Source organism: Centrocercus urophasianus, unplaced genomic scaffold (assembly GCF_019232065.1).
Source record: "Centrocercus urophasianus isolate 14NV4802_14NV808 unplaced genomic scaffold, USGS_Curo_1.0 seq_27, whole genome shotgun sequence".
Lineage (NCBI taxonomy): Eukaryota > Metazoa > Chordata > Aves > Galliformes > Phasianidae > Centrocercus > Centrocercus urophasianus.
In genome coordinates, this window is record NW_024884833.1 from 839,387 (window position 1) to 867,322 (window position 27,936).

The 27,936-nt window shown below is 38.3% G+C and overlaps 1 protein-coding gene across 2 annotated transcripts in view; it reads left to right on the plus strand.

The window, feature by feature from the left end:
- KDM4C (lysine demethylase 4C) overlaps window positions 1–27,936 on the plus strand; it is a 298,880-nt gene that overhangs the window by 153,233 nt on the left and 117,711 nt on the right. Inside the window, exons 9-12 of one of the 2 annotated variants that reach the window (XM_042826899.1) lie at window positions 7,248–7,441; window positions 9,980–10,218; window positions 12,163–12,518; window positions 15,462–15,573. In XM_042826899.1, coding sequence (XP_042682833.1) covers window positions 7,248–7,441; window positions 9,980–10,218; window positions 12,163–12,518; window positions 15,462–15,573 — 901 coding nt within the window. Of the gene's footprint in view, window positions 1–7,247; window positions 7,442–9,976; window positions 10,219–12,162; window positions 12,519–15,461; window positions 15,574–27,936 lie in introns of both variants that reach the window. The other variant, XM_042826898.1, reaches the window with a different exon arrangement.

The following is a 27,936-nucleotide window of genomic DNA, read 5'->3' on the forward strand; positions in this document are numbered from 1 at the left end:
CGAAAAAAGAAACCCTTCACAAAAAAGCAGACATGCACACACAGTAGAACCACGGAACCTTAAACCAGTCAAGCTTCAGAGGCATAGTTTTACTGTTCTTGTTCTACTTATTGATTATTATCATTGATAATGATGCTGTTTTCACTACACTAAACATGACAGTACAGTCTTGTTTTTTTCCTGCGTCATCTTTGGGATGGGTAGCAACACATGAAGAGTGAGCATGCTATCTTGTATATTAGTCTGTTATTCTAAATGACAATTAGAAGCTAAAGTTCAGGGTGGCCTGTAACGTTATCACACATATATAAACCTCTTCCCTCCCCTTGCTATATGTAGAGATACCGTAATTTGGATCTTTACATGTTTCCATCAAGTTCCTTGGATCATAGGCTGCTGTTTAGCTTCTATTTTGAATTTCATTGCTTATTTCAGTACACTGAACTTGTGCTTAAGTCAGTAATTTCTGGGTCTTCTGAGCTAGGAAAGTATAATTAGTAATGGTGGATAACATAAACAGAAAGAAAGTCTGGGAGGTAGGAAAAGATGGCCTTCTTTCAGTGATTTCCTGTCAGTGTTTCTGTTCTCGGGGTTTCAAGAGAATGCTGGTGCTCTGTGTGAAAACAGATGTGTTTTCACAGTGGCATCTGGCTCTGATGGAATCAGTTCTATGTTTTTATATTTTGAAATATAAAAAAATCCTTTTTTTTTGGTGGAGGGATGTGTAGGTGGCATAATGAGTAAGTGGAAAGTAAATTGGAAATAGGAATCAAGTAAAAAAATATTTTTTAATGCAGTGTTTAAATATTGGACTATTTTACAAGTATTGCAGTCTGTTTGCTTATGCCTATATGAATACAAATAATGATTTTATTAGAAGTATTTTGTTCTGTTATTTACTTAACACATTGTGGAATGTATAAAAAGGCCTTTATAGAAAGTGATGTTTTGAATTTGTGTTTTGTATGACTGGATGTGAGAAGGATCTGCTTGTATTTTCTCTGACTGTTAGAGGAAGGCTTGCTTTATTGCAGTTTGCGTAGATGGTTAACTAATATCAAAGCTTTCTGCCTAGAAGTTTCCAGAAGGTCAGTGTGAAAATGCATCACTGCCTGATTCTGTAGCACAGAACAGTTATTGCTCCTAGGATTTATTAAATTCTGTCCTGCAAGCAAACACTGCCTGACAAACACTCGTTCTACAGGTAGTCCATAGGATGTAGTTCTAACTGCACTTATTCATTGAAATTTATCAAAATACATTTCTTGGTTTTTTTGAGCATCATCTGTTTAAGGTATTGCAACAAGGGTGGAATACAGTCTGTAGAATGGTCTGTTAAACGGTGCAGTTGAAGTTAAACTGGGGAAAAGAATCCAAGTAGATAAATAAATAAAATGTGTATCTCCAATAAATTCATCATTGCCAGTGTACTGTGAAGAAAGCTTTAATCGCTGGAAACAGTTAGGAAAGTACATGAAAAAGTGTGATATGAGAAATCCAGTTCTAAGTGTCATGGTTTAGACTTGTACTAATGGACGTGGTATAATGGGGAAATATTGCTGGTAGGTGGACTAGATCGTGGAGGTCTTTCCAACTTCAGTGATTGTGTGATTCTAAATGCCGTGACTAGATGACTTTCAGAGTGCATTTTTTTGACTGTGTTTTGTATAGCATATAAAGTTTAACAGCCTGATGCTTTCTTTATCCTGTTTGTTTCTTTGTTTTATGTTTTATAGATATTCATTCTCCTTTTACGAAGTGAAATTTTCGTTTCTTTTGCTGTCCGCAGGTGTACAGAGTGAAATTTTACCTACAGTGTACAAGATATAACAATTTTTTCTTAAAAAATGGTTACATAAAGGAGGGAAGTGTACTAGCTCTTAATTGTCTAAAAAAAATCTAAGAGGTTTTTTTTAGGTCCTAATGTTGATGTGATACGGTCAAAATATGGCTGGTCAAAACATGAATCCTACCATTGTGTCACTGAGAGTAGTTAGGTAAAGGATGCTATTTTAAAAGATGCCTGGGTAGGTGTCAAACAGGCATAGATCTAGAAGCTTGACATGTTCATCTCAGTTTTTCTGAATTAGAGCAACAAATGAGAATAATTTGATTTTTTTTTTTTTTTTTTAAATACAAAGCAGTTATTCTTTGCTTCCATTTATAAATAACTTTTATTTGGAAAAAAAAAAAATTGTGGCTAAGCATGCCTTGCTTAGGTAGTTTTTTCTCATTGCAAATATGTATCACATTTGTTTACGCCAATTGGTTGAAGTTGCTGATATATTCTTCTTCTCCCTCATTGCTAAAAAGGCCTGCATTTACTAATAAATGTCATCTGAATTGCTTACCTCCAAGCTGTGTCTTTACGATAGATGAAATAATAAAAGTAATTGTTACTTTGATGATGTTATAATACCAAAAGACTGGGAGAGGATTTTGTTCTCTTAATTACTCTGATTATCTTACTAAACTTTGATTGAAGAGCATGTTTCAGAGGGATTCTTCTGCACGTAGAAAATAACTCCTTTTGTTGTATGGGTTGGGATGTTTGCAACATCCCAACATCAGCTAGCTGCCTTTTACATGATTTTTTGTCTTGTGGATTATGTACATTATTTGTGAATTTGAATAATTCAATAAATTAAAAAATCAATAAAATTAATAAATCAATAAATATTTTATTTGTGAATAATATTTTATCTGTAGGAAGGGCTGTATTAGGTATGCTGTGGAGTATCTAATGTTCTCTCATTTCTACATACCAGTCTTGGCCAGAATGTTCTGAACTTGCCCATTCTGTCATCTTTTGTTACCTGCCACCAAGAGGGTTACTGGGTGGTGAAGATAACTCCTATAGTACAAACACTGGTAGATAGTGGCCAGAGACAGTCATGTTTGTCTGCTCACTGGGGCAGGTTGCAGAAGTAGTGGCTGGTATTTTTTTATTGTTTTCATTTTCCTGATTATATGATTTAGGGATCTAACATCTTTGATTTGAGATCTTCTCTTAAATACATTAGGTGATTAATATTATCATCTGTGAATGTAATATAGTAAATATTATAGTATAAAGTGGTACGCCCTGTGCCTGTATTCCTTGAGGTTTGGCTTGGTAATCAGAATGATGTTTAGTTTTACTTTGGAAATAGAAGCTTTTGTTCACTTTTTCTCAGAAGCTGGAAATCCGGTAACTGTCAGCTGTGTCAGTCTAATGAGAAATGAAAAAGGAACATTGTTCCCACCAAGAAAAACTTCAAAAAACCTTTTCCAATTTATCTATCAAAATCACTGGTATTTTTTTTTTTTTCAATCTTTCCATTTTTTTTTCCCTTCGATTATTTTAGGGAAAGTGAGTCAAAGTAGTTTTCAGAAAATGCCTGATTTTACTGTCTAATATGGTAATTCCAAATGTTGATCCAATTATCTAGCTACTACAGTAGCTAGAAGCTTGTCTTCTGTATTTTCTGTATAAATTTTTTGTATATATGTTTCTATATATTCTGTATTTCAGGCAGGCAGTAGTAGTGCTGAGCATGATATTTCTCCATTACTTTTTACTCAGAGGTTTACGTCTTTAGCAGCTTAAAGACGTCTAGAAAAAGAAATCAATTATATTCCTAGTATCTGGTATTTCTTTTTAAGCCACTTGCAATAGAGCTGTTAAAACGTAGTGGAAATTCATCAAAGACTGCTGAAAGACAGAAATTCTGTGCCTCACTTAAACATAATTCTTTTCATGTATTATTATGATTCCATCAGACAATGCATTTTTTCTTGATGTTTTTTAATTCTTTGGGTTTAATTATTGTTCTCTCCCGGGCGCCGCGCCCCCCCAACAAACTGCTGGAAGTCTTACAGCTAACAGAAAAAACAGTGATACTTTACATTTTTATTTAAACAACAGTTTCTCCTGCATGTAGTGCAATGCATCTTGAATTTGGAGGGGATTTTGTGTGTGAATTGAGAGATAATAGTGTTTCTTGTACATATGACATATATTATTTTTAGAAATGAAAAATCTTGTAATGCACCAACTTCATATGCACCTTCCACTCTCCAGATACCTCAGTTCCTTTTCTGTTACTGTTTATTGTGACTGATGAAGAACAGTTTCAAATGATGTCAAGTCTTTCACAGAGTATCTGTACATAGATTGATAAATGAATAGATAGATTTTATTTGAAAAAGAGAATTCTGATCAGATACTTTTGAATAAAAACTAATATCAAATGCAACTGATTAAAACCACAATTTCAGAGTTTACTTTTCTTACAATCATAGGATCATAAAATCTTTAGGGTTGGAAGGGACCTTTAAAGGTCATTTGACCCACTCTCCTGCAATGAACAGGGACGTCCACAACTACGACAGGTTGCCCAGGGCCTGGTCCAGCTTGGCCTTGAAAGTCTCCAGGAATGTGGCAGTAATCACTTCTGTGGGCAACCTGTTCCAGTGCCTTCCTACCCTCAGTGCAAAAGATGTTTTCCTTCCAACCTAACTTTCCCCTTTTTAGGCTTGAAATCCTTTCTCACTGTCCTGTCACAGCAGGCCCTGCTGAAGAGTCTGTCCCCTTCTTTCCTGTAGCTCCCCTTTAGATACTGATAAGCCGCTATCAGGTCACCTTGGCGCCTTCCTTTCTCCAGGCTGAGCAGAGCCATCTCTTTCAGTCTGTCCTTATAGGAGAGGCACCCCAGGACTTTTTTGGCAGTGCTTTGCTCAGTCCTTTCATCCCCAGCTTCTTCTTCTTTTCATATAATCTTCCATTATAGAGTGGCGTTGTGAAAATGCAGCGTATTGATGTTGACATTCAGATTACTTAATCTAGCCATATTTTTTAGCTGAAAGTGAGATTTAACTGACTGTAAATTTAAACGTGTTAGTTAAATAAAATGTGGTTTTAAACTGATAACATTATTATTCTTCGAGTAGATTGTATATATTTGAAACTTAACCATTCATTTCTCAAGAATTAGAAGTTTTTAAGAATTATCTTTAAATTGTAGTTCAACAGTATCCAGTCTATCATGTCAGATTCTTCTAAACTGTGCTTATTGAAGTGGTGGTAACTGACTTTTCAGCAGAAAAGCTGAAGTGTGCAGTTCAGCTGCGGTGTATTTCTGCTGTCTATGTGTAGATGGAGGAGTTAATTTTTTTTTCTGCCATATTTTGATGTAGGATTCTGAAGCTAACTTTGTGATAGCTCTAGTCTGAAGTTGCACATGGCTATTCTGCATGACAGTCCCTACATATTACTACCACAGTACTAGAAGAGACTTTATTGGGACAGAGCTCTTATGTGTTTTGGTAGGAATATTTGGAATTGTGTGGAATGAGGCTGTGATGGTAGCACTGAATATGGGTACTGCATACCTTACCTCATTATTCAGAAACTCACCCCATTCTAAATTCAAAATGGGGAGGAAACTTTCCAGAAGAGAATGTTGTACTTAATGAGCATAATGAATTTGTACATAACAAACATAATATAAATTCAGAGATATTTCATGGAGCTAGGCATTTAATGAAAAAAAAAAAAAAGCATGTAAAAATACATCATACTATAAGTGTACCAATGACAAAAGCACAGGATTACCTTTTGAAGAAAGAAAACAGAATTCTGTGCAATCCACACTAGAAAATCTGCCTTAGCAGTGCGCTGGACTGGATGATATCCAGTGATCCCTTCCAACCCCTATGATTTTGTGACACACTTTTCTCACTTCTGGGACATAATTGTTTCAAAGAATGAAATAATAGATTATTTGTATCCTTAAGTTTAGAAACTTGGTCAAGAAGATAATTCTGTCTGGAGACTGGGCCTCATCTGATGTTAAATTTAAAAAAAATCACTTGTGCTAACTGAAATTTGGCAAGTCATTTTAAAATATTTTGTGTTTGCAGTAACTTCCCACTAAGTCATTACCATATTCTAACTTTTGCCTTCAGGTTTTCATATTTTTTTCTGAGAATGAAAGGAAAGCAAACATGTTAATACACCTTGATTCTTGCTTTTCATTGTACTACTTACGCTTTTCAAGAAAAAGAAAGGTAGATTAGAAGTAAATAGAAAGAGCAGACAAAAGAATTTGCATTATTCTACAGAAAGCAAGCTAATAAATGCTAGCAGTCCATCACAAACATGTTTCAATTTTTGTAAGAGTAAACACCTTCCATGTTTTTTTTCACTCCTTTTAAATTAACTGTAGCAATCTGGAAAGCCAGACTATGTATTTAGCATTTTTTGTATATCACTGTTTACCTTAAAGAAAACATTATCTCAGTTTTGCCCATTAATAGAGTCATTTATCTATAGTATTAAATTCTTTGAAAGTTTTTCCACTTAAGAATCTATTTTTTAGCCAATTTGCTTTCAATCTGGAAAATGCATGTACTGCAGGCATATTGATTTATTTATCACAGCCTCTTATAGTATTTTGAAGCTTTGAAAAAATAACTTCAGATATAAAATCATCTCTTAGCATTTGCAGTATTTCTTTCAAAGAATCCCATTTTCACAACTGTTAAGTGTGAATTCAACTGGTATAAAATATTCTACCGATAAGCAGGATTTGAAAGAAAACAATATGAAGATTATTGATCAGAGACCAAAGTGAAGTTGATGAGGGAAGTAGTGCATGACATTTTGAGGTGTACATTGCACAGAAGGCTAGATTACAGGTTAATAACATTCTATTCTAGGCCTTAAAACATAAAATTTTGAAGTGTCTGCTCCCATTCTTGCCTGTTCCTTCCTCTTTGTGGGAAAACACAAACAAAACAGAAAGTTGATGTGGTACTTCTGTGCATTTCTTAACTAACAAATTTCTCATTAGAAGAGATGTAGAAGTTGGAACCCTATAAATGCCTGCTAATACCTTTTGGGTGTGTGACTAGTATGTCACTTATTTTTAAGAAGAAAATAAGAAATGATGCTGCTGAGGATTTGTGCAGCGTTTGAATTCAATATATTATGCTTAAAATTACAAAGCACGGTTAATAGAGACAGAAGTAAGGGTATGGCTTCTTTTTGTTCTTAGCTTTAGAACTTAGTCAAGTCTTAACTGGGCTGAAGTACCTCTGTAATATCCTGGAATATCGCATTTTTTTCTGAGTTAACAACTTTAAATGTTCTTACCACTAGAAGAATTGGATTTCACATGTGGGATTTTTGTTTTTGATTTTGTTAACTAAAAGCTGTGGCATATTATACAACTTGTCACTCAAGTTCCTCTGTTCTTTTGCAGTGCACCTGCAGGAAAGACATGGTCACAATTTCCATGGACGTTTTTGTGAGAAAGTTTCAGCCAGACAGATACCAGCTGTGGAAACAAGGCAAAGATTTATATACCATTGATCATACAAAGCCGACTCCTGAATCAACACCTGAAGTAAAGATGTGGCTACAGAGAAGAAAGAAAATAAGGAAACTTTCTGACAGGTATTTGTTTCTTTATTCTTCATTTGGTTGTTTTCAATATGTTGTCCATTTCCCTGTTTCTTTTGTATGTCTCTGACATTCTATTCTAGTTTGTTACATGCATAGCTGAAGTTAATGAGCGTAGAGAACGTCAAAATTCATTCTAGTCTGGAATTTAGAATCATTCTTTAATAAATATAATTCCAGAGAAAATTACAGAATTTCGTTGTTTCTAGTGACTTCTGCATCCAAAAAACAAGGGAGAAGTGTCATCATCACAGGTGAGATAGGGATTAAATTGGAAAAACAAGGCATGGAGCTGTGGCAGAATCCCTGCAGCCATGTGATGTCTCTAGCAACAGTCTTAGCCCTCACTACAATCTGGTTCTAAGGAGATATCGTTGCTTGTTTGGCAGACTCAGTGCAGCAGCCAAAACCTTACTGTATCTACCTCAGGTCAGCGATAGATCATAACAACAGTCTAAATCCCAGTTATTTATGTTTGCACCACTAACAAAAATAGAAGAAAAAAATCTCAGCTGGTACTAAAGGTACTAAATTTCAAATCCTGACCTATTAAAGCAGTTTTACAGCTGGTTTAGTTTTCTTGTTGCTCATCATGTCTTTGTTTACGTAGCGCAGATACATTTTGTTTCTGCACTACTGCTTTCCTGTCCTGATTTTACTGAACATGATTTTTATGGATTTTCTTTTTCATTATCTAATAAAGATCATCTTAGCTTCTAGTGTAGAGTGGGCTGTTGTATTGATATCTATTTACGGTGAAGTTTTCTGCGTTGACAATACCTTTCCAAATTTCTATTTAACTTTGAATTTCATCATTTTCTTCGTGAGTGCATGTCATTACTGAGGAAGATAATAGAAAAATCAACCCATTTCTTCATACAGAAGAAAACCGACTCCTGTTGTAGAGGAGAAACTTAGCTGAGGAATGTAACATTGGGTTTGTTCTCAGGTTGCTAAGAACAGTTTGTGAGATTATAATCAGGTATTAAAGACAGCTAACAAAGAAGATGAGTGACCAGTTTCTTATAAGGGTACCAACCCAAACAGAATGATTTTGTCCATTAGCTAATTCAGCATCCTTTTGCTCTGTAGTAAGCTTCAGTTATGTTGTGGCATAACTGCGCCTGTACACTTGGATGCAGTTTTAACTATAAGCAAAGACTTTTTAAAAATCATATTGAAAGCATTATCACAGGAACACGTAGTATGATTTCATGCACATTCCTATGTTGTTTAATTCTTGATTGGCTTTTGTTCAGCCATGTTAATAATGCATCTTACAAAGGGAGAATGAAGTACTTGTTCAGCTTCATTTCTACTATAACATGTCAAATGAAATTTGTAATCATTTTGATTTTGGTAATTATGTTAGTTGCAACACAGGGAAAATTGAAATACCACGTATGGAGATTTTCATGAATGCACGTACATAACATAACTTCAACATCTGAAGCTGAAATAGTTTGCTTCAACACAACTGCATAAAAACAGTTATAATACTGGTTGTATCATACTTTGACAAATTTTACAATTTGTCAGAGTATCCACTTTGGATACTTGGAATTACAATTTTATAGAAATACTATTATTACTGTTAGTGTTTGAGAGGATGTTGGAAGGTATAGATTAGTGGATACTAGATAAAGGAAAAAGGTTAACAAAACTTTTTTTTTTCTTTTTTTTCCTGGAGATGTTTAGGGTCTCACATGCAAGACCATTGTAAAATCTCCTGTTTTTTTTCTGTAGTTGGGCATTTATTGCAAATGCATCATCAGTTTTACAGTCTAATACACGATCAGTCAGATACAGATCTTCTCTTTTGGTATCACAGAGTTGAAGTTGAAACTGGACTTCAATCTCCCATTTATCCTGAGCGCGTAAACTGCAAAACTGTTTCTGAAAGAGGCTCACAGCTCTTTTGTTCCAACTTTGCTCTTCAGCTTCTGAGAGTGCAAAAGCGTGTATGGAAGACTTTATTTCAAATTTGGTTTTTAAAAATCATTGTCAAATTTATTGTTTGATATAATAGACGTTCGGAATATTTGGTGATCAGAATTTTTTGTTCATTCAGGTGCTTGTTTGTATTAAAATGCGTATAAAACCTTCTGTGATATATGGGCAGTCCTGATTTTATAAGGGTACTTGATATAGTATTTTGCTAGCATTGGTATGGGAAGTAGCACCTGGTTTTAGCACATTTGAGAGTTTTGCTTTCATTACTTTCTTAATGGTTGATCTCTTTCAGGTTCAAAAGAATGGTTCATCAAAAAACTAATTTGGATGCTGGTTAAGTGATAGTTATGTAAAATCATTTTGCAGTTTAATAACTTCTGTCATAGAATGGTGAAAAAGATTAGAAGGTTAAATCAAATAGTTAATCTATCCATAAATTGTAAACACTATCTCAACACAAAAAGATGAAAAATTGTCAGGTTTTACCACTTTAAGCAGGTGAAAGGGACATATATATTGGTAGACATTTTATCTTATCCAAGACAGACTCCACTTTGACAGCAATATCTCTTATAGCAGCTTCCAGCACAACAGATCTCGATCTAAAAAGCTTAAAACTCCAGGGGACAAGAGACAATCTGCTATGGCAACTGGTGCAGAAATCAAAGAGACTGAAGCAACTACTGATGGCTTCAAGGTCAATGAAAAACCAGATGAAAAAGTGAGTCCGCTAAATACAGAAGTGCCTTCTGGAGAAGAAGAAAGCAGTAGCAGAATGCAGCTGGATCAACATTTATTGGATAATGTCAAGGTTGCAGGTGAGATAAGGACAGATGATTTTTCACATGTAAGTTGTAGATTCTCTGATGCCATGGATTAGTTGATATTAAAGCATTGTACTATCCTACATAGAATACTAACATAAGTACTTAGAAAGTTACACAGAGGGGGTTGATTCAGTAAAAGTGAATGATCAAATTACTGTTCAGAACTGAGAGTAGCATCACCTGTATAACTCCTGTAATAGCAATTGTACAGCAAAACATGGGATGACATAACACTGATGCCGACAGTGTTGAACATATATACTTGCAATGCATTACATGTATTTTTATCAAGAATACTGCATGTTAAAAGTAGTCTTTGTGCAAAAAAAGCTCTATTTTCAGACTACAAAATTACTGTCACTTTCCCTTTAACAGTCTGATAATGCAAGTTATAAAGCTGTTGTGAAGTCAGAGGTGCTTTGTTCCCTACAGTGATTTCGTACTGAGATCTACTGATATGTTTAATCTGCTCTTTCTCTTAATATTGAATTTCACTGTAGCTCAAGTATATACGTTCCTGTTCCAAAATGCAAATCTTGAAATCTTACCTTTGAGGGCAGTCCTGTGATGTCAAATTCATACAAAAAATTGGTATACACAGACTGTTTTCCTGGTTTTAATTATTAATAGTTGTGTTACTTTTGTTAGAGGTGGTAAACACCAGGATTGAGCCCATGAGGATGCCACTTTGATTAATCCAATATGGAAGCTTTTTGTCGTGCTGTTCCTTTACAACTTCCCCCAACTTTAACAGAAGTTTGAAATGTTCCATGAACACTAAAAAAGTAGTGATCAGTTATAGTGATTAGTTAGCTTCCTTCATGTGCTCATTGATAAGGGAAGGAAAAGCAGAGAAAAGTGGAGCACTATCTGTTTTTCCTTGTGCTATTGAAAAGTGGTACCCACACCTTTGTAAAGGAAAGGACCATTTTAGATGTAACACTGGTAGCTCCAGGTGAAGGGATTTGCCCTGAGTTATCTCTGGCTAGTACATTCGTTATGCTCTATTGGGGCAGTAGTCTTCATTTGCATAGATTCTGTTTTGTTATTGGATGGACTTTTATCAGTTTTCTAATTTGCTCTGTCGTTTTATCAGAAGAGCACACTGAAATAACCAATGTGAAGAAGAAGTGAGAGGGGGCTTTAGAGTCTTTTTTCTTTATTACCTTGGAAGTGCTGCTGAAAAGTACAATGCGGTGTGTGGCATAGAGTTCTTTGAGAACATATTTTTTGGGTCCCCTCTCCAGCCTCCTGTTCTGTCTGAAAACATCCCAGAAAACATGGAAATCCATGGAAGCACCCACAGATAAAGAATTTCAACAAAGTAAATCCACACAAATTTCACCCTTCTGCACTGAAGGGTGAAATTTCACTGAAATATGAAATTACAGTAATTGCTGAACTATAAATTTATGCTAATTGCTTTTCATTTTTAGACTAGTGCTGTCGCTTTCAAAAATATTCTTGGTATCTATTTGGAATATATTTTCCTAATTATAAACCATTAGTCTTTGTTTATTTTCATTTGTAAAACTGGCATAACACATATAAATGCAGATCATAAAGGTCAATATACCAACCTTCTATATTGTGGTTTTTTTCAGCCAGTAAAAGTGCTTGCAAGCTGTCAGAGTAAACAAGCTACATGAATATTGATTATTTTGAATCACTTAAAACTGTCGCAATTCAAACACAAAATGCCCATAAGAAGATTAAAGCTATATTTCACACTCCAAACTCAAAATTTTACATTTAATTTATTCTGTGATCAAACCTATATTCCACTTTTATGTATGTCCTTCTACTACATTATTTGTTTTGTATGATTTCTAAATGAGGAACTGTATTCTTTATTTGAATAATTCAGATTGTTTTGAAGTGAAATGCAGTAATATAATGTGAGATTTATTAAGAAGCCGTATTTTTGATCCACAGGAAGCATCCTTTCAGACTTATTTTCCTGTCCTGTTCCTTTACGAATGGAACCAAAAGCTGGTGAGGACAAGGAGGATTCCAGTGACTCTCTCGTTGCATTTGAAGATTCAGGGGCCTGTGTGCCCACTTCAAATAGCTGTAAGAAAGAAGAGAGTTTGAAAACTCAGTATAAGTCTAAATCATCCATACCATACCTGAAGTGCCAGGAGCATAATTCTGAGGCAGAAAGCCCAGCTAAAAAGGAGAATGTTTCTACAGAGGATGATGTCAGTGACTTAGAAAGTGGAAGTAGCTTGAGTCGTGGTGAACTGCCAGTTGCAAAAAGGAATGAAGATGATGACATGGAAACATCCAATGTATGTGAAGCAAATTTTCATCACTATATTAATATATTCCTGATTCAATACATGACTAAAACTGTTCCTAATGAGAATTGGTATCTATAGTAAGGCAGTTAAGAATATACATGATTTTAATCAAATGTTAATTTCAGTATCTTCTGAAGTGTTCAGACAAGAGTGAGAATTGAGAGGTAGGATTTTTTGGATCTTATTTGTTGATGTGTTTTCCCTCTGATTTTAGATTTTCACTTTGTGTCTGTGAATCTGATCTGTCAATGCCTACTCATAAGGTGTTCTATGATCGCTGTCTGCCAGTGTTAACAAGGCAGTGAGCTTTAATTGACCAGCAATGTGTTGAACCAGAAATACAAATTATTATGTATCACAGAATGGTAGATGTTGGAGGGGACCTCTGGAGGTCACCAGTCCAACTGTCTTGCTCAGTCAAGTTCACCCAGAGCACGGTGCCCAGGACCGTGCCAGGTGGCATTTGAAAATCTCCTTGGAGGGAGACTCCACAGTCACTAGACAACCTGTGCTGCTGCTCCATCATCTGCATAGTAAAGAGTGATTCCTGGTGTTTAGACAGTACTTCTTGTGTTCCACTTTGTGCCCACTGCTTCTTGTCCCAGCATGGGCACCACCGAAAAGAGTCTATCCCCCACTCTCTTCAGGTGTTCATACACATTGGTAAGATCTTTCTCTTCTCTATCCTGACGTCCCAGCTCTCTCAGCCTCTCCTCACAGTAGAGTTGCTCTGGTCTGTTGTTCATCTTTGCAACCCTGTTGATGACTGGACTCTCTCCCTGTCTTACTTGAACTGGGGACCCCAGAATTGGACACAGTACTCCAGATGTGACCTCACCAATGCTGAGGGTTAGTTCTCTTGACCTTACAGTGATGCTTGATCTGATACAGCCAAGAATGCCATTATTTTTCATACCTGCAAGAGCACATTGCTCAACTTGGTGTCCATGAGGACCTCAAAAGGTTTTTTCCTGCCATGCTCCTTTCCAGCTGGGTGAACCCCAGCATGTCCTGGTGCTTGAGACTGTCCCCCTCACTTGAAGGACACTGCATTTCTTCTTGTTGAACTTCATAATATTTTTGTCAGCCCAACTCTCTAGACTTTCGGGGTCTATCTATGTGCCTGTCGAGTCAATCACTCCTCACAGTTTTGTGTTATCCGCAATTAGAAATGAATACTGTATTTATTATCACACATTTATATTTAAAAAAATGTTTTTTTTTTTTACCCATTATTATGCTAAGAATCCAGAAGAAGGCAAAGGATCTAGTAGAAGGGCTAGAATTAATGTCCAGTGAGGAAAGGCTGAGTACAGTCGGGTTACCCAGTCAAGGAGACCAAGAGTCAGTACAGCTCCCCGAGGAGGGGAAGCAGTGGGAGCTTCTGGGTTCTGCTCTTCACAGCTTATGGTGGGCAGGAATGGCACAAAGCTGCCATAGAAGGTTCATATTTCACATTAGGAAGCATTTCTATACCATGATGATGATCAGATACTGGAACAGGCTTCCTAGGGATGATTAGTAGCCCATCCCTGTCAGTGTTTCAGGAGGCATTTGGACAGTGTTCTAATTTTGCTTTAGCTTTCAGTTAGTCCTGAAGTGGCCAGGCAGTTGGAATAGATAGTGTTCGAAAGCTCCTTTGAGCTGAATTTAACTCTTCTGTTCTAATGCACTGCTGTTCTTCTGTGGAAGGGTGAAGAGCATTTATTTTAGGAAGCATAATGAAAAATACAGAGCTGTAGTGCTAGTCACAATAGTTTTATTAGTTTGGCAGTTTCCCTGTTTGGCGACAATGGAGCCGGTGATCTACTGCCAGATTGCCAGTGTTAATGGGAAACTGGGAGGTAAAATTAAAATCACTCCAAGCATTTTACAGTCAGGAAGTGTGCACTAATGATTTTTTATTGGCTTTGTTAGCTTTAATAAGCATCCTGTATTGGAGATTATATTTATCTCTTTCTATGTTTTCAGCCATTTGTATGTTACATATAACATAAGAGATTTCAAATATTCCCCAGTATAATTGCTTACTCTTTAATGTGTTTTTCTTGTAAGTTCTTACTTAAAACTTACGAGTATGCTGCATAGATGCAATTAAAAAAGCAGATCTTTTCCTTTATAATTTGCTGGTAACTTCTTCCAGATCATCAAGCTGTCCACTGCTTTAACGTCATTTTTTCTCTGCTAATCATAGTAAACATTCCTTGTAATCGACTATACAACTGATATGTAATATTTAATTCTCAAAGCAATCAAGGCATAGATATGAAACCTGCTGGGTTGCATTCTTAGTGTTGAGCAGTAAAACAGTGTGGCCCATAGGAGTTGTGTGAGATTATCCTCAACCTGTTGCCAGTATGACTGTGCTTCCTCTATTGAGAAACCAGCAACTGGTTTACTTTGTGATTTCTCCCACTGTCACCCAAATCTGGAGTTGGGAAAGATGCACTTCTAGAGATTGCAACATTGCTGTTAGTTCTTGAAGCATGGTTAATTTCAAGTTGAAAGTCTGTAGGGTCATATAAGGGAGGAAGGAATTTCCATGTAAATCCTGTCAGGATGCTTAAGTTTTTTTTGTCTCAACTCCAAATCCTTTCCTCATTTTCAGAGCCACAGTTAACGTTTGCATTGTATTTCTGATTCTGCAGTTATTGGGCTGTTCTTCCTCTCAAACATTACCTGTGCAAAGGAGGACTTATATTCTATAAGTGTAGAAAAGGCTATTGTAACTTCAAATAATTTGTGTTTGAAAAAGGTTGCTTTTTCTTAATTTGAGTTTTATTCTTGTGGACATTTTATTGTGACTTTAAAGGTGCTTCGAGTACCCTTATATTACTTAGAAATTGATATCTGTGCACATTTATAGAAGACTGGTTGATCAAAATTAATTGTAGAATTCTGTGCTAAATTAGCTGTGCTTTTACCTTTCAGTCATCAGAAGCTGAAGGAAAGAAAGTATCTAAGAGCTGGCGTCATCCACTAAATAAACCCCCAGCTAGATCTCCAATGACTTTGGTTAAACAGCAAGCAACTAGTGATGAAGGTGAGTGTACTGCTTAGTAAATTTTTTAATAGTCCTTTTTTGTCCTTAGACCATATATGGTCATTTTCACAAGCAACAAAATTTTCTTTCTGTATGGGAGATACTAACATTGTAGGGTGATTGCACGAAAACCATTCAGTGTGGTCTCTGAATACACTATTCTATTTTTACTCTTCAAGTTCTTCTAAAAACTTTGGATCTATTGTTGACAAATCCTCTTAATGGAAGTCACTAGGAGTTCTGTGTTCACCAGTCAAGTCTTCCTTGTTTCTCAGAGCAGCTGAGCTTGTGAGCAACCTGGAGCAGATCCAGAGAAGAGCAATAAGGCTTGTGAAGGGCTTGGAGAATATGCCCTATGAGGAGAGACGGAAGGATCTGGAGCTGTTTAGTCTGGGGAATAGCAGGCTGAAGGGGGACCTTATTGCTCTTTTCAAATACCTGAAAGGTGATTGCAGTGAGAGTGGGGTTGGTTTCTTCTCTCTGGTGACAGGTGACAGGACAAGAGGAGATGGCCTCAAGTTGTGCCAGGGAAGATTTAGGTTGGATATCAGGAAGAACTTCTTTACCGAAATGGTTGTTAAGCACTGGAATAGGCTCCTCGGGGAGGTGGTTGAGTCACCATCCCTGGATGTGTTCAGAAACCGTTTGGATGTGGTGCTCAGGAACATGACTTAATGGAGGGATGTTAGGGTAGCATGAACATAGGAAGAACATAGTTCTGTTTCTAGATATATTGAAAGTAATCTTTGAAAATTAGAAGCAGCGAAAGGTCTCCTCGCCATTTCCCCAGGTGAACAGTTCTCTAGAAATTTTATTACATCAGTTTTCGGTTCACTTTGAAGACTTGGAAAGCAACTAAAAGTAGAGTAAGTAACCTGCATGTGAATTTATAAGACAGAGGTTCTGATTCAGCATTTAGGTACTTACAGTCTTTATTTTGCTATTTTTAATATTGACTAGTTTCCATTGTTTAACTCAAATGCATAAAGAAGCTTAATATTAGTTAATAATTCTGTATATGCTTGCTTGTTTCTTAACTATAAATTGCTGGTATGGATGTTAGCATGTATTATATTGTACCTTAATTATGTATTATTTGGTACCTTAAGGCATATCAAAGGGTATAATGAAGTAGGAATTAACAAAAAGAAGCACGTGCGTAAATAATTACAATAAACTACACTGATATATTGAACATGATTCTGTACTCAATAAATGCTAAATAATTCTCCAGCCATTAAATTTAGTGTTCTGTGATTAGATACTGTGGTGATCCAAAAAGTTAAAAAAAAAAAATACTCAGAATTTGTCAGATATTCTTTATTTGGAACCTTACTTGAGTGCTTTAACTTTAGAGATTCTCAATCTTGTGGACAAGCTACGAAAACTAAAGTGTTTACCCATAGTAATGATCTCCTTCTCCGAAATAAATAGAAGAAATTCTGCCTTACCCAGTAATCACAAGTACATCCAGACAGAGCTAGTAAATAAAGTTACTTCATTCTGTCAGATGTGATTTGCGAAGTTTATTGAACTATGCATCAAAGATATCAATCAAAGTGGAAAACAGATACGTTGTTTTTATTACCTTGGTGTTTTAGTTCTGTGATTTACAGTTTTTTTCTGGACTTGTTCTTCAGAATCCTTTCCAGTTAGCACCAGCAAGTCCAACCCATGGCCTGTGGGCTGCTTGTGGCCCAGCATGGCCCAAAATGTCGTCCACCCTCTCCACGTCATTTAAAGCTGGCAGTTCTTCCCAGCAGTGGCCCCAGACATGTGCCCGTTGCTCAGCAACACTGAAGCAATCACAGCTCTATTGGCACTATGTTGTCAGAAAGCAGCGCACAGGGAGGACAGTGCTGTGCAGGGCTGACTCGGGTGATGGCCAAAAAGCTGTATGCATTCTGATACACTGGATAAACACAGGGCCCTGAACAGTGAAGAATATGCAGCAGTGCTTTCCATTTTGATGAAGGAATTTGACAATAGAATCATGGAATTGTGGGATCATTAGAGTTGGAGTGGAGCTTTAAAGATCATCTAGTCCAACTCCTCTGCAGTGAACAGGAACATCCACAGTTAGATCAGGTTGCTCAAAGAAACAATGCAGCCTGGAGTTGAATGTCTCCAGCAACAGGGCTTCCACAACATCTCCGGGCAACCTGCTCAGTGCCTCACCGCCCTCACTGTAAAAGACTTTTTCCTTATATCCAACCTGAATCCCCCCTCTTTAAATTTGAAGCCCCTTCCCCTTTCCTCACAACAGACCCTCCTGAAGTGTCCCCTTCTTCCTTATAGCCCCTCTTTAGATACTGAAGGACCACTCTCAGGTCACTTCAGAGCCTTCTCTTCTCCAGGCTGAACAGCTCCAGCTCTTTCAACCTGTCCTTGTAGAAGAGGCGTTCCATCCCTTGGACCATCTTTGTCACTCTCCTCTGGACATGCTCCAACAGGTCCATGTCTCTCCTGTGCTGATGACTCCACACCTGGATGCAGATCTCTAGGTGTGATCTCATCAGCGCACAGTAAAGGAGCAGGATCACCTCCTTAGCCCTGCTGACTTCTATTGATGCAGCACAAAATTTGGTTGGCCGTGTGGGCTGCAGAGCTACGCTGCTGGCTCCTGTCCAGCTTTCCACACACCAGTACCTCCCAAGTCCTTTTTGGCAGTGCTGTGCTCATTTGTTTCATGCATGGCCTGTATTGGTAGTGGGGTTTGCCTCGGCCCAGTGGCAAGACCTGGTATTTGGATTTGTTGAATGTCATGAGGTTCACTTGGGCCAAGAGCTCAAGCCTGTCTAGGTCCCTCTGGCTGGCATCCTGTCTCTCTGGTTTGTCAGCTGCACCACACAGCCTGGGGTTTAAAGACTGTTCCCAAAAAATCATCTATTTACATTTGCGAGTCCAGTTTCATTTTATGAAACTACATAACCTGAAAATTTTCAAACGAAATGTGTGGAGTAGCAATCAGATATTCATCTTAAGTATCTGATTTTTACTGGACTTTCATAATCCTTGCCTTAGCAGAGAAAAATATACTTCCCTTCATAGTCAGGCCTTATTCATGTCATTGCGAATTTTTCAATGAACAGTTGTTGTCAAGGGTTAGGTACAAGAGGAAATTTCCTGAAAAGCCTCTCATAAACAGCTTGCAGCCTCATTAAGAATTGCAGTCATTTCCATTGGAGCAAACTGGTGTATTAGTTTCACAAAAACAAGGTCAAATATCCCATTAGTTTTATGTTTTAGTTCCTTTTTCCTCTTTTTTAATGTTTTAAGCTACAAGTGGACTTTCTTAAGTTCTAAGAAATACAGCATGCTTATTAATTGATTCTTCTTCTTTTGACTAAATAATGTTACACTTCTAGTTAGCATCAATTTAGGAACTGTTGAGCTGGATGCTGTAATTTTAACTGTAACTCATCGCTACATCTCCTTCCGTGTTCCAGGCCAAAACTATTTGATTTGTTTCTTCTTTATCAGTAGCTTGAAAAAGCCATAATCTCTCTCTCTTTCTTTATCTGAACCTCAGTTTTGCAGACATAATACTTCAATTAGCTGTTAAGCATCTATCTGAAAATTAGAGACAGCTTAGGCATATGATCTGTATCATATATGGATATGTTTGGATACCTAGAGGGCTAGGCAGAGAGTATTTCAGAAAGTATTATGATAATTTACACAAAAAAGATGATGTTAATATTAAGATTCATCTAGTGAAGTAATTAAAGATATAAATATGTGGTACGTTGTAGTGAAATTGCTCTCTTTTAATTAGAGATTAGAGTACTTTTGCTTGCTGATGCTTATTTAACATTCGCTATAGTTAAAACATAGTGTAAAATTCCCTCTTAAGCTTAGATCGTCTGTGGTACAATCTAGCCAGATGATGTCATGACACTGGTTTACATATCTCAAGGATTGTGTTCTTCTTTTGCAGCCCTATTCAGTAGTTTTTCAGCCTTCTGGTATCTTAGTTTTATTTGAAAATAGCAGTTTTCCAAACAGGAAGTCATAACCACTAAATACCTTCCAGTCTTTCCTGTCTAAATGATTGTGCTCCTGGTAGATGAGAGTATATTTTTGTTAGGAAAGAACCATTTCAAGTAGCTATTAAACATCCGTCTGCTTATTGACTGAAGGAAGTAATTAAGAGTTACATTGAACAGTAGCAGTTACTGGTATTTTCTAGCTGGAACCAGAGCTTGATACTATTTTCTTGCGTCTGCTTCTCTCTGTGATCTAATTTATCAGCATGCCTTTGTGAGAACACAGAAGAGAGACAGTAGATTTTGGTAAATGGAATGTTTACATCCAAGACAGAGATGGAAGAACTGCTGAGGGAGGCTGGAAAACTGAAACTTCACTAGCTTTGCTGGCAAATGCTGACATGTGAGGTAGAGATCTGTTACTAGTTAAACGCCAGTGAAAGGAGATTTTTCTGATTGTAAGGATGTTTCTTGTCAGATATCAGGGAACTGATACCAGTTTCAATGTTTTAATGATTATGTTCCCCTTTTTAAGTGCTTTGTTCATATTCTGGAATTACCAGAAATTTTAATCAGTGTGTATGTTTAATTCTTTTCCTGGGTGCTTTCCGAATGGAAATGATGCCAATAATGGCTATGGTACTGTCGTCCCTTGGAACTATAGCTGTTATCTCATCTGTTCTTCTACAGGAAGGATATGTGTATTGATAGATTGTTTATATTGGCTTATAGTTGAGTTTACTGGATTCAGTCATTTCATAAACGTAAAAAAAATGAAAGAAGGAAAGGAAGAAGAGGAAATGGGCTGATGCTGTCATGGAAAATTAAAGAAAGTAGAGCTTTACACTTCATTTGCAAATCACGTTACTTCAGTTGGGTAGTGTGTTTATAGCCATTTCTAATGCAGATAATTTATATTCAAATTAATATATTTGAAGTCTTTCACAAGCTAGGCTTCTGTTAGGAAGATTCTGCAAATAGAGGTGATCAGAGACCGTTAATAAGGAGAAGGCTGCATACTTTAACACTGTCAGCCATTTCAGAATTATAATTTTGCAGATAGAATGCTATCATATCTAACAGCATGCTTAAATCTTAGCAGAGACTTTCTGAATTTTGTATTAATACAGAGTCCTATAGCAGACATTTCAGAGTTTATTTTTCACTCACAACTGCTTTGACGTTGAGTTTTGCATTTTCTTGTTATCACTGCTTATACTTCATGTATATGTTTCCTGAATGTTTTTTCTACAGAGAAAGGATTAGATTGATTGTTTCTTCCTGGTCTGTTGCTGTTCTGTTTCTAAAATCTTTTTATTTCTTTCCCCGAAAGTGTTTTCCTTTGTGTATCTGATGCTCAGCTTTCCTTTATTTATTCATTTATTTATTGTGGAATTACTTCCTCAAATACTGAACAATGACAAATACAGGGGAGTGTGGAATCAGTACCAAAAATTACAGCTCAAGCTTCCAGTTTGGAAATACAGGTGCAGCAAGCAGTACAGCGTGAGTTGAGTCCCATCACAAATATTCTTTTTTTTGTAATGAAACTTGGATTTAGCGTCAGTGTACGTATGTTAGCCTGTGGTAATATTCTTTTTCTGTATGCAATGCAGTTATATTTCTGCTCTCTTAATCAGTAAAATGCAGACTCAGCAGAAGCAGCAAGTACACTGACTTCTGTTGCAGATTGATTGGTCCCAGAGATTTCTTAACAGCAGTGTTTGGGCATGCAACATTAGAAACTGTTTTTAGAGTCAAACTGACAAAAATTTTACTTTGCTGTAAACTGTAATATTCTATAGATTTAATTCATTGTGGATTTCTTTTAAGTATGATTCAGAATTTCAAAGCAATTCAGCTTTTCTTGCATTCTAAGATAATAAAACATGAAATGAGAAAGCTAGTATGAATGGAAAGAGTAGCTTGGACAAGAATTTAAATGGACAGTGAAAACGGCTAGTTTTAGAGCTGTGGTTTTTGTTCTGTTAAGACATGGAATAAAACTTCATTCACTTATTACTTATTCGCTGTCAGCATCCTGTCGGATGTGCTTGAACTGATGCAAAAAGTCTGGTTATATAATGCAATTTCAATAATGTTGTAAGTAGGTTAAATTTTTTGTAACTGTTTAGGAAAGGAACATGTTGAAAGGTCAAAGATAAAGCTTTTGCTGTGTGTTTGGTCCTCTTGTCAAGCTAGCAGCTGATCTCCAGAAATGGCAAGAATTGGCAACTCTGATTATAGCCACGAGCACTCTTGTCCCTTGGCATCTTTGACAAGCAGAGCCAATCTGCTGCAGATTGGACACACACGAATGCCAAGACCATTATTTTGATTGAAGAAGGAAATACAAACCAGTTCCTCTATCCTTTATCCATCATTTGCTGAACAGCGGTGTTTGGGCTCATCAAGACTCATTGTCCTCTAGATAGACCTTACAATTCTAATTGAACAGCTTTCTGAGCTTAAAAATGTACTTCACCTGTTAAAAGCATGGATAGAATAGTGTTAGATACAGAGAAACGTATAATTTCTTTTTATCAAGTGTACCAGAATGAAAATGTTGTTTCTGCTGTATTAGCTCAGTCTTTTGACAGCTTCCTCAAGGATAGCTATACAGTCAGCAGGCAAACTGGTTATGAAGTTTGCTAAGGGGACGGATATCACTTCTGTAAGCACATCTTCTGGAGTCAAACTTCTGTTTCTGTAAGAGAAAGAGAAACACAGAAAATAAATCACTTACTTTTAAGGAGGATTAGCTACCTGTGGTGTTGTTACAGAGAGTGATAAATTATCTTAGTCCCAAGGCATTATGGTGGACTATTTTTTTTTCCAAATTAAAAAAAAATCGAGGCTTGTGGGGCTATGATTGCCTTTGTAAAAATCTGGAGGTGTATTGTAAACCATCAGTATTGAAACTGATTTGATTTTAGTGCCAGTACTGCTTTACTAGCTGCCTTTTCTTGTCTAAGAAGGATATATTTTTTTAACTGTACAAAATTAATACTATTTTTAAAAACATATGACAAGATTTTAAAATTCCACAGAAATTGGTTCCTGAGAGAGATTGAATGCATTGTTATCTAGCATTTGTACTCTGTACAGTGTTGATGGAATATCCATTTTAGTAATCTGTGTGGGGACTCTACTGTTATTTCGCAGGAGATGCCTGAAGATTGGGAGAGTGTTTTCTGTATTTTTCTGCTTTTGTAGATGCACATGTTGACAAGCAGATTGGACAACTTTCACAGTATTAGAGAAGATAGTAAAAGTATTAGATTGTCTAACAGCCCGGGAAATTCACAGAAGGCAGAAGCAAAATGGGAAAGAAGAACCTACCATATCAATACTTTTGGACTGGTGACATAACACTTGTTAGTTAATTTTGATAGGATATTAATATAAACACTCCAGTGTTGGTTTTCAGGGATCACTGTCTCTGTATACAGTGGCTCAAGAGGTATTACATAAAAAGGAAGAATTAAATAAAATACTTTTTTGGTCCTTATGTCCATTTGGTCCACAGCCCACAGCTTGGTATCATCTGCAAACTTTCTGAGGGTGCATTCAGCCCCACTGTCTGTGTCACTGATGAAGATATTAAAGTGTATCAGTTCCAGAAATGACCCCTATGAGACACCATTCATCACTGATCTCCACTTGGATAGAGCCATTGACTACCACTCTTTGTGCTTGATCCTGGAGTCATTTCTTCATCGATTGAACAGTCCACCCGTGAAAAAACTGCATCTTTCCAATGTGGAGAAAAGGATGTTGTGGTGTACTGTGTCAAAGGCCTTACAGAAGTCCAGATAGCTGACATCAGTGGCTCTTCCTTTCTCCGCTGATGCAGTGACGCCATCATAAAAAGTTGGTCAAGCAGGGCTTGCCCTTGATGAACCTGTGCTTGTTCTCCCTCCTTTCCATGTGCCATAGGACAGCTTCCAGGAGGATCTGCACAGAGTTGAGACTGACAGGTCTGTAATTTTCTGGGTCACCCTTTTTACCCTTCTTTAAAATGGATACTGTATGATCTTTAGTAAGCTCCTGAAACAACAGTGAAGTATGTGTCAACGGTTTACGGGCTGGTTCGGCCCAGTTCTGTGACTAGCAGGGTGGAAGGGATTTCGCAAAATCCACGCCCCTGGAAAAAGGGAAACAGGGGACTCCAAAATAATTTAAAAATGTGGCAACGATCTGAGGAGAAACAAACTGATTTACTAAATATAGTATCAGAATGCAAAATAGCACGCTATAATACAATATAATCAGGATTGAAACTATTAAAGCAAATATAATGAGAATGTCTGAAAAGTGGATAGGCCTCACCATAGCACTGAGGTGAGATGTGCAGTCCAGTTGAGCAGCAGGGAGATGGGAGGAGAGCCAACCAAGAAGAGCAGACGAAAAAGAGTGCATCAGGTGACCTTGCCAGGAGTTCTGTCTCTCTGTGACTGCAGAGTCCCCTGGGGAATGTAGTTCTTGTTCTCTTCTGGACAGGTACCTGGAACTTGAGCATTAACAGTTAAACTCCCAGTGCCCCACATGATGTTATGATGTGGAATACTGAAAACCAAAACTCACAAAACCATGACATTCCACCCCTTATTCTACATCACTACATCATGCTTAATATGTATAAACAAGCAATAATTACCAAACATTAAACACGTACACACACAAACTTATACATATACATGAAATTACTGACTGCACTCCCTCAACATCAAATTCCCTTGTGGCACACATTGAACATCCCCGTTTTTCTGCATTACCCACCACATGGACCCAGGTCCCTAGGCAAAAGCAGTTCCACGAAGAGGTTTGCCCTTCCCAGAAGCTGGAAAGACCCAAACTGCTTTTCCCAACATGTTCTTTACATGTACTACAGGGACCTTATCTCCCTTGACAGTATGTAGGGAGCTAGCAGGACCATTGCGATTGATTGATCCTCCAGTATTGACCAACCAGGTGGCTTCTGCCAAATGCTTCTCCCAGTGCTTAAATGTTCCGCCACCCATTGCTTTCAGCATGGTTTTTAACAACCCACTGTAGCGTTCAATTTTACCAGAGGCTGGTGCGTGATAGGGGATATGATAAATCCACTCAACGCCATGATCTTTGGCCCAAGTATTTACAAGAGAATTTTTGAAATGAGTCCCATTATCTGACTCAATTCTTTCTGAAGTGCCATGTCACGATGGGACTTGTTTATCAGGGCCCAGTATGGTGTTTTGGGCGGTAGCATGGGGTACTGCATATGTTTCTAGCCACCCACTGGTTGCCTCCACCATGGTGAGCACATAACGCTTATCACTGCGAGATCGTGGCAAGGTGATATAATCAACCTGCCATGCCTCCCCATATTTGTACTTTTGCCATCGCCCTTCCTCCCAGAGAGGTTTCATCCTCTTGTCTTGTTTAATTGTGGCGCATGTGTCACAGTCATGAATAACCTGTGCAATAGCATTCATATTTAAGTCCACCCCTTGGTCTCTAGTCCATTTGTATGTTGCATCTCTTCCTTGATGACCGGAGGTCTCATGGGTCCACCGAGCTAGAAATAATTCATTCTTGTTCTGCCAGTCCAGGTCTATTTGAGCCACCTAAATTCTGGCAGCTCGGTCTACCTGATGGTTATTTTGCTGTTCTTCAGTAGCCCGACTCTTGGGCACATGAGCATCTACATGACGCACCTTTATAACCATGTTCTTTATTTGGGCAGCAATGTCTTTCCACAGTTCAGCAGCCCAAATAGGTTTACCCCTTCTTTGCCATTTTGCTCCCACTGCTGTAACCAACCCATAAGGCATTTCACACCATCCATGAGTCAGTGTAAAGAGAGCATTGGCCACCTCTCCCGTTCAGCAACATCTAAGGCCAGTTGGACAGCCTTTACCTCTGCAAATTGGCTTGATTCGCCTTTCCCTTCAGTGGCCTCTGCAACTTGTCGTGTGGGGCTCCACACAGCAGATTTCCATCTGCGATGCTTCCCCACAATACGACACAATCCATCTGTGAACAGGGCATATTTCTTTTCATTCTCTGGTAGTTCACTGTATGGTGGGGCTTCTTTAGCACGCAATACCTCTTCTGCTGGTGGTGTTCCAAACTTTCTACTTTCAGGTCAGTCCATGATCACCTCTAGGATTTCTGGATGGCTGAGGTTCCCCATCCGCGCTTGCTGCGTAATCAATGCAACCCACTTACTCGAAGTGGCATCAGTAGCATGATGGGTGGAGGGAACCTTTCCCTTGAACATCCAGTTCAGCACTGGCAGCCGAGGTGCCAGAAGGAGCTGTGTTTCAGTACCAACTACTTCGGAAGCAGTCTGAATCTCCTCATACGCGGCTAAGATCTCCTTCTCAGTTGGAGTGTAGCCCTCCTCTGACCCCCTGTAGGCTCGACTCCAGAATCCCAGGGGTTGGCCTCGGGTCTTTCCTGAGGCTCTTTGCCACAAACTCCAAGTGGGACCTTTCTCTCCAGCAGCAGTGTAGAGGATATTTTTTCATCCTGTCCCATCCGTACTGGCCCCAGGGCCACAGCACGGGCTACCTCTTGCTTAATCTGCTCGAAAGCCTGCTGCTGCTCAGGACCTCATGTAAACTCATTCTTCATTTGCGTCACCTTACAATGAGGGGCTTACAATGAGGCTGTAGTTTGGAACATGCATTCTCCAAAAACCCACTACGCCCAGAAATGATTGTGTCTCTTTCTTATTAGTGGTTGGAGACATGGCAGTGATTTTGTCCACCACATCTGTCGGGATGTGACAACGTCTATCTTGCCACTTTATACCTAGGAACTGAATTTCCTAGGCAGGTCCTTTCACTTTGCTTCACTTAATAGCGAAACCAGCACATAGAAGGATCTGGATTATTTGCTCTCCTTTCTCAAAAACTTCCTTTGCTGTGTTGCCCCACACAATGATGTCATCAATGTACTGTAAGTGCTCAGGAGCACCTCCCTGTTCCAGTGCAGCTTAGATCAGCCCATGGCAAATGGTTGGGCTATGTTTCCACCCCTGGGGCAAACGATTCCAGGTATACTGAATGCCCCTTCAGGTAAAAGCAAACTGTGGCCTGCATTCTTTGGCCAAAGGAATGGAAAACAAGGCATTAGTAATGTCGGTGGTGGCATAACATTTGACTGCTTTTGACTCCAGTTCATACTGGAGTTCTAACATGTCCGGCACAGCAGCACTCAGTGGGGGTGTGACTTCATTCAGGCCACGGTAGTCCACCGTTAGCCTCCATTCTCCACTGGCTTTACGCCCTGGCCATATGATGCTGTTAAAAGGTGAGTTTTGCTGATCACTCCCTGGCTCTCTAGTTGATGAATCAAGTTATGAATGGGGAGCAAGGAATCCCTGTTGGTGTGGTACTGCCGCCTGTGCACTGTTTTTATAGCAATCAGTACCTGTTGCTTTTTCACTCATAGCAACCCCACAACAGATGGATCTTCTGATAGGCCAGGCAAAACAGACAACTGCTTAACACCTTCTGTGTCTACAGCAGCTATTCCAAAGGCCCATCGATACCCTTTGGGATCCTTAAAATATCCCCTTCTGAGGTAATCAATACCAAGTATACATGGAGCCCCTGGGCCAGTTACAATTTAGGGTGCTTTTGCCAGTCCTTACCTGTGAGGCTGATTTCGGCCTCCAACATAGTCAGCTCTTGGGAATCCCCAGTCACCCCATGAATATAAATTGATTTTGTCCCTTGGTGACTCGAGGGCATTAGGGTGCACTGAGCACCAGTGTCCACCAGGGCCTTATATTTCAGTGGTTCTGATGTGCCAGGCCACCTAATCCACACAGTCCAATGAACTCTATTATCCCTTCCCCTGGCTGGGGGCAGGGCCCCTCTATTTGTTACCTCCGTTGTCTGCAGCAACTGGAGCAGTCTCCTTTTTGGAGAAGTTCACCTTGGTGGTTGATTTGCCTTGTAATTCTTTTACCTGTGCTTGAAGTGCAGGAGTAGGTTGCTTATGCCATGTCTTCATATCTTCTCCATGGTCATGTAGGTAATGCCACAAGGCAAAGTGTGACGTAGCCTTACTGTTGTCACTTGCTTGAGCAGGAGTACGTCTTCTTTTGATAGCTGAGATGCTGGATGACACCGGCTGGGAGGAAACCAAGTTGATCAGCCCCTCCAGTAGGTTGTTTTGGGAATTCTGATCTCCATTGGATGTATCTGTTACCACCATGGATCCATCAGCATTAGGCACGGTAGACAGTTTGTCTGTATCTTCTTGTTTGCTCTCTATTCTGTTCAGCTTTTCAGCTCTTTTTGCAATGGCTGAAACACAAGCTCACAGAGGGCTTAAATGTAACTCAAAGTCTTCAAGCTTATTACTAAGTTCACTT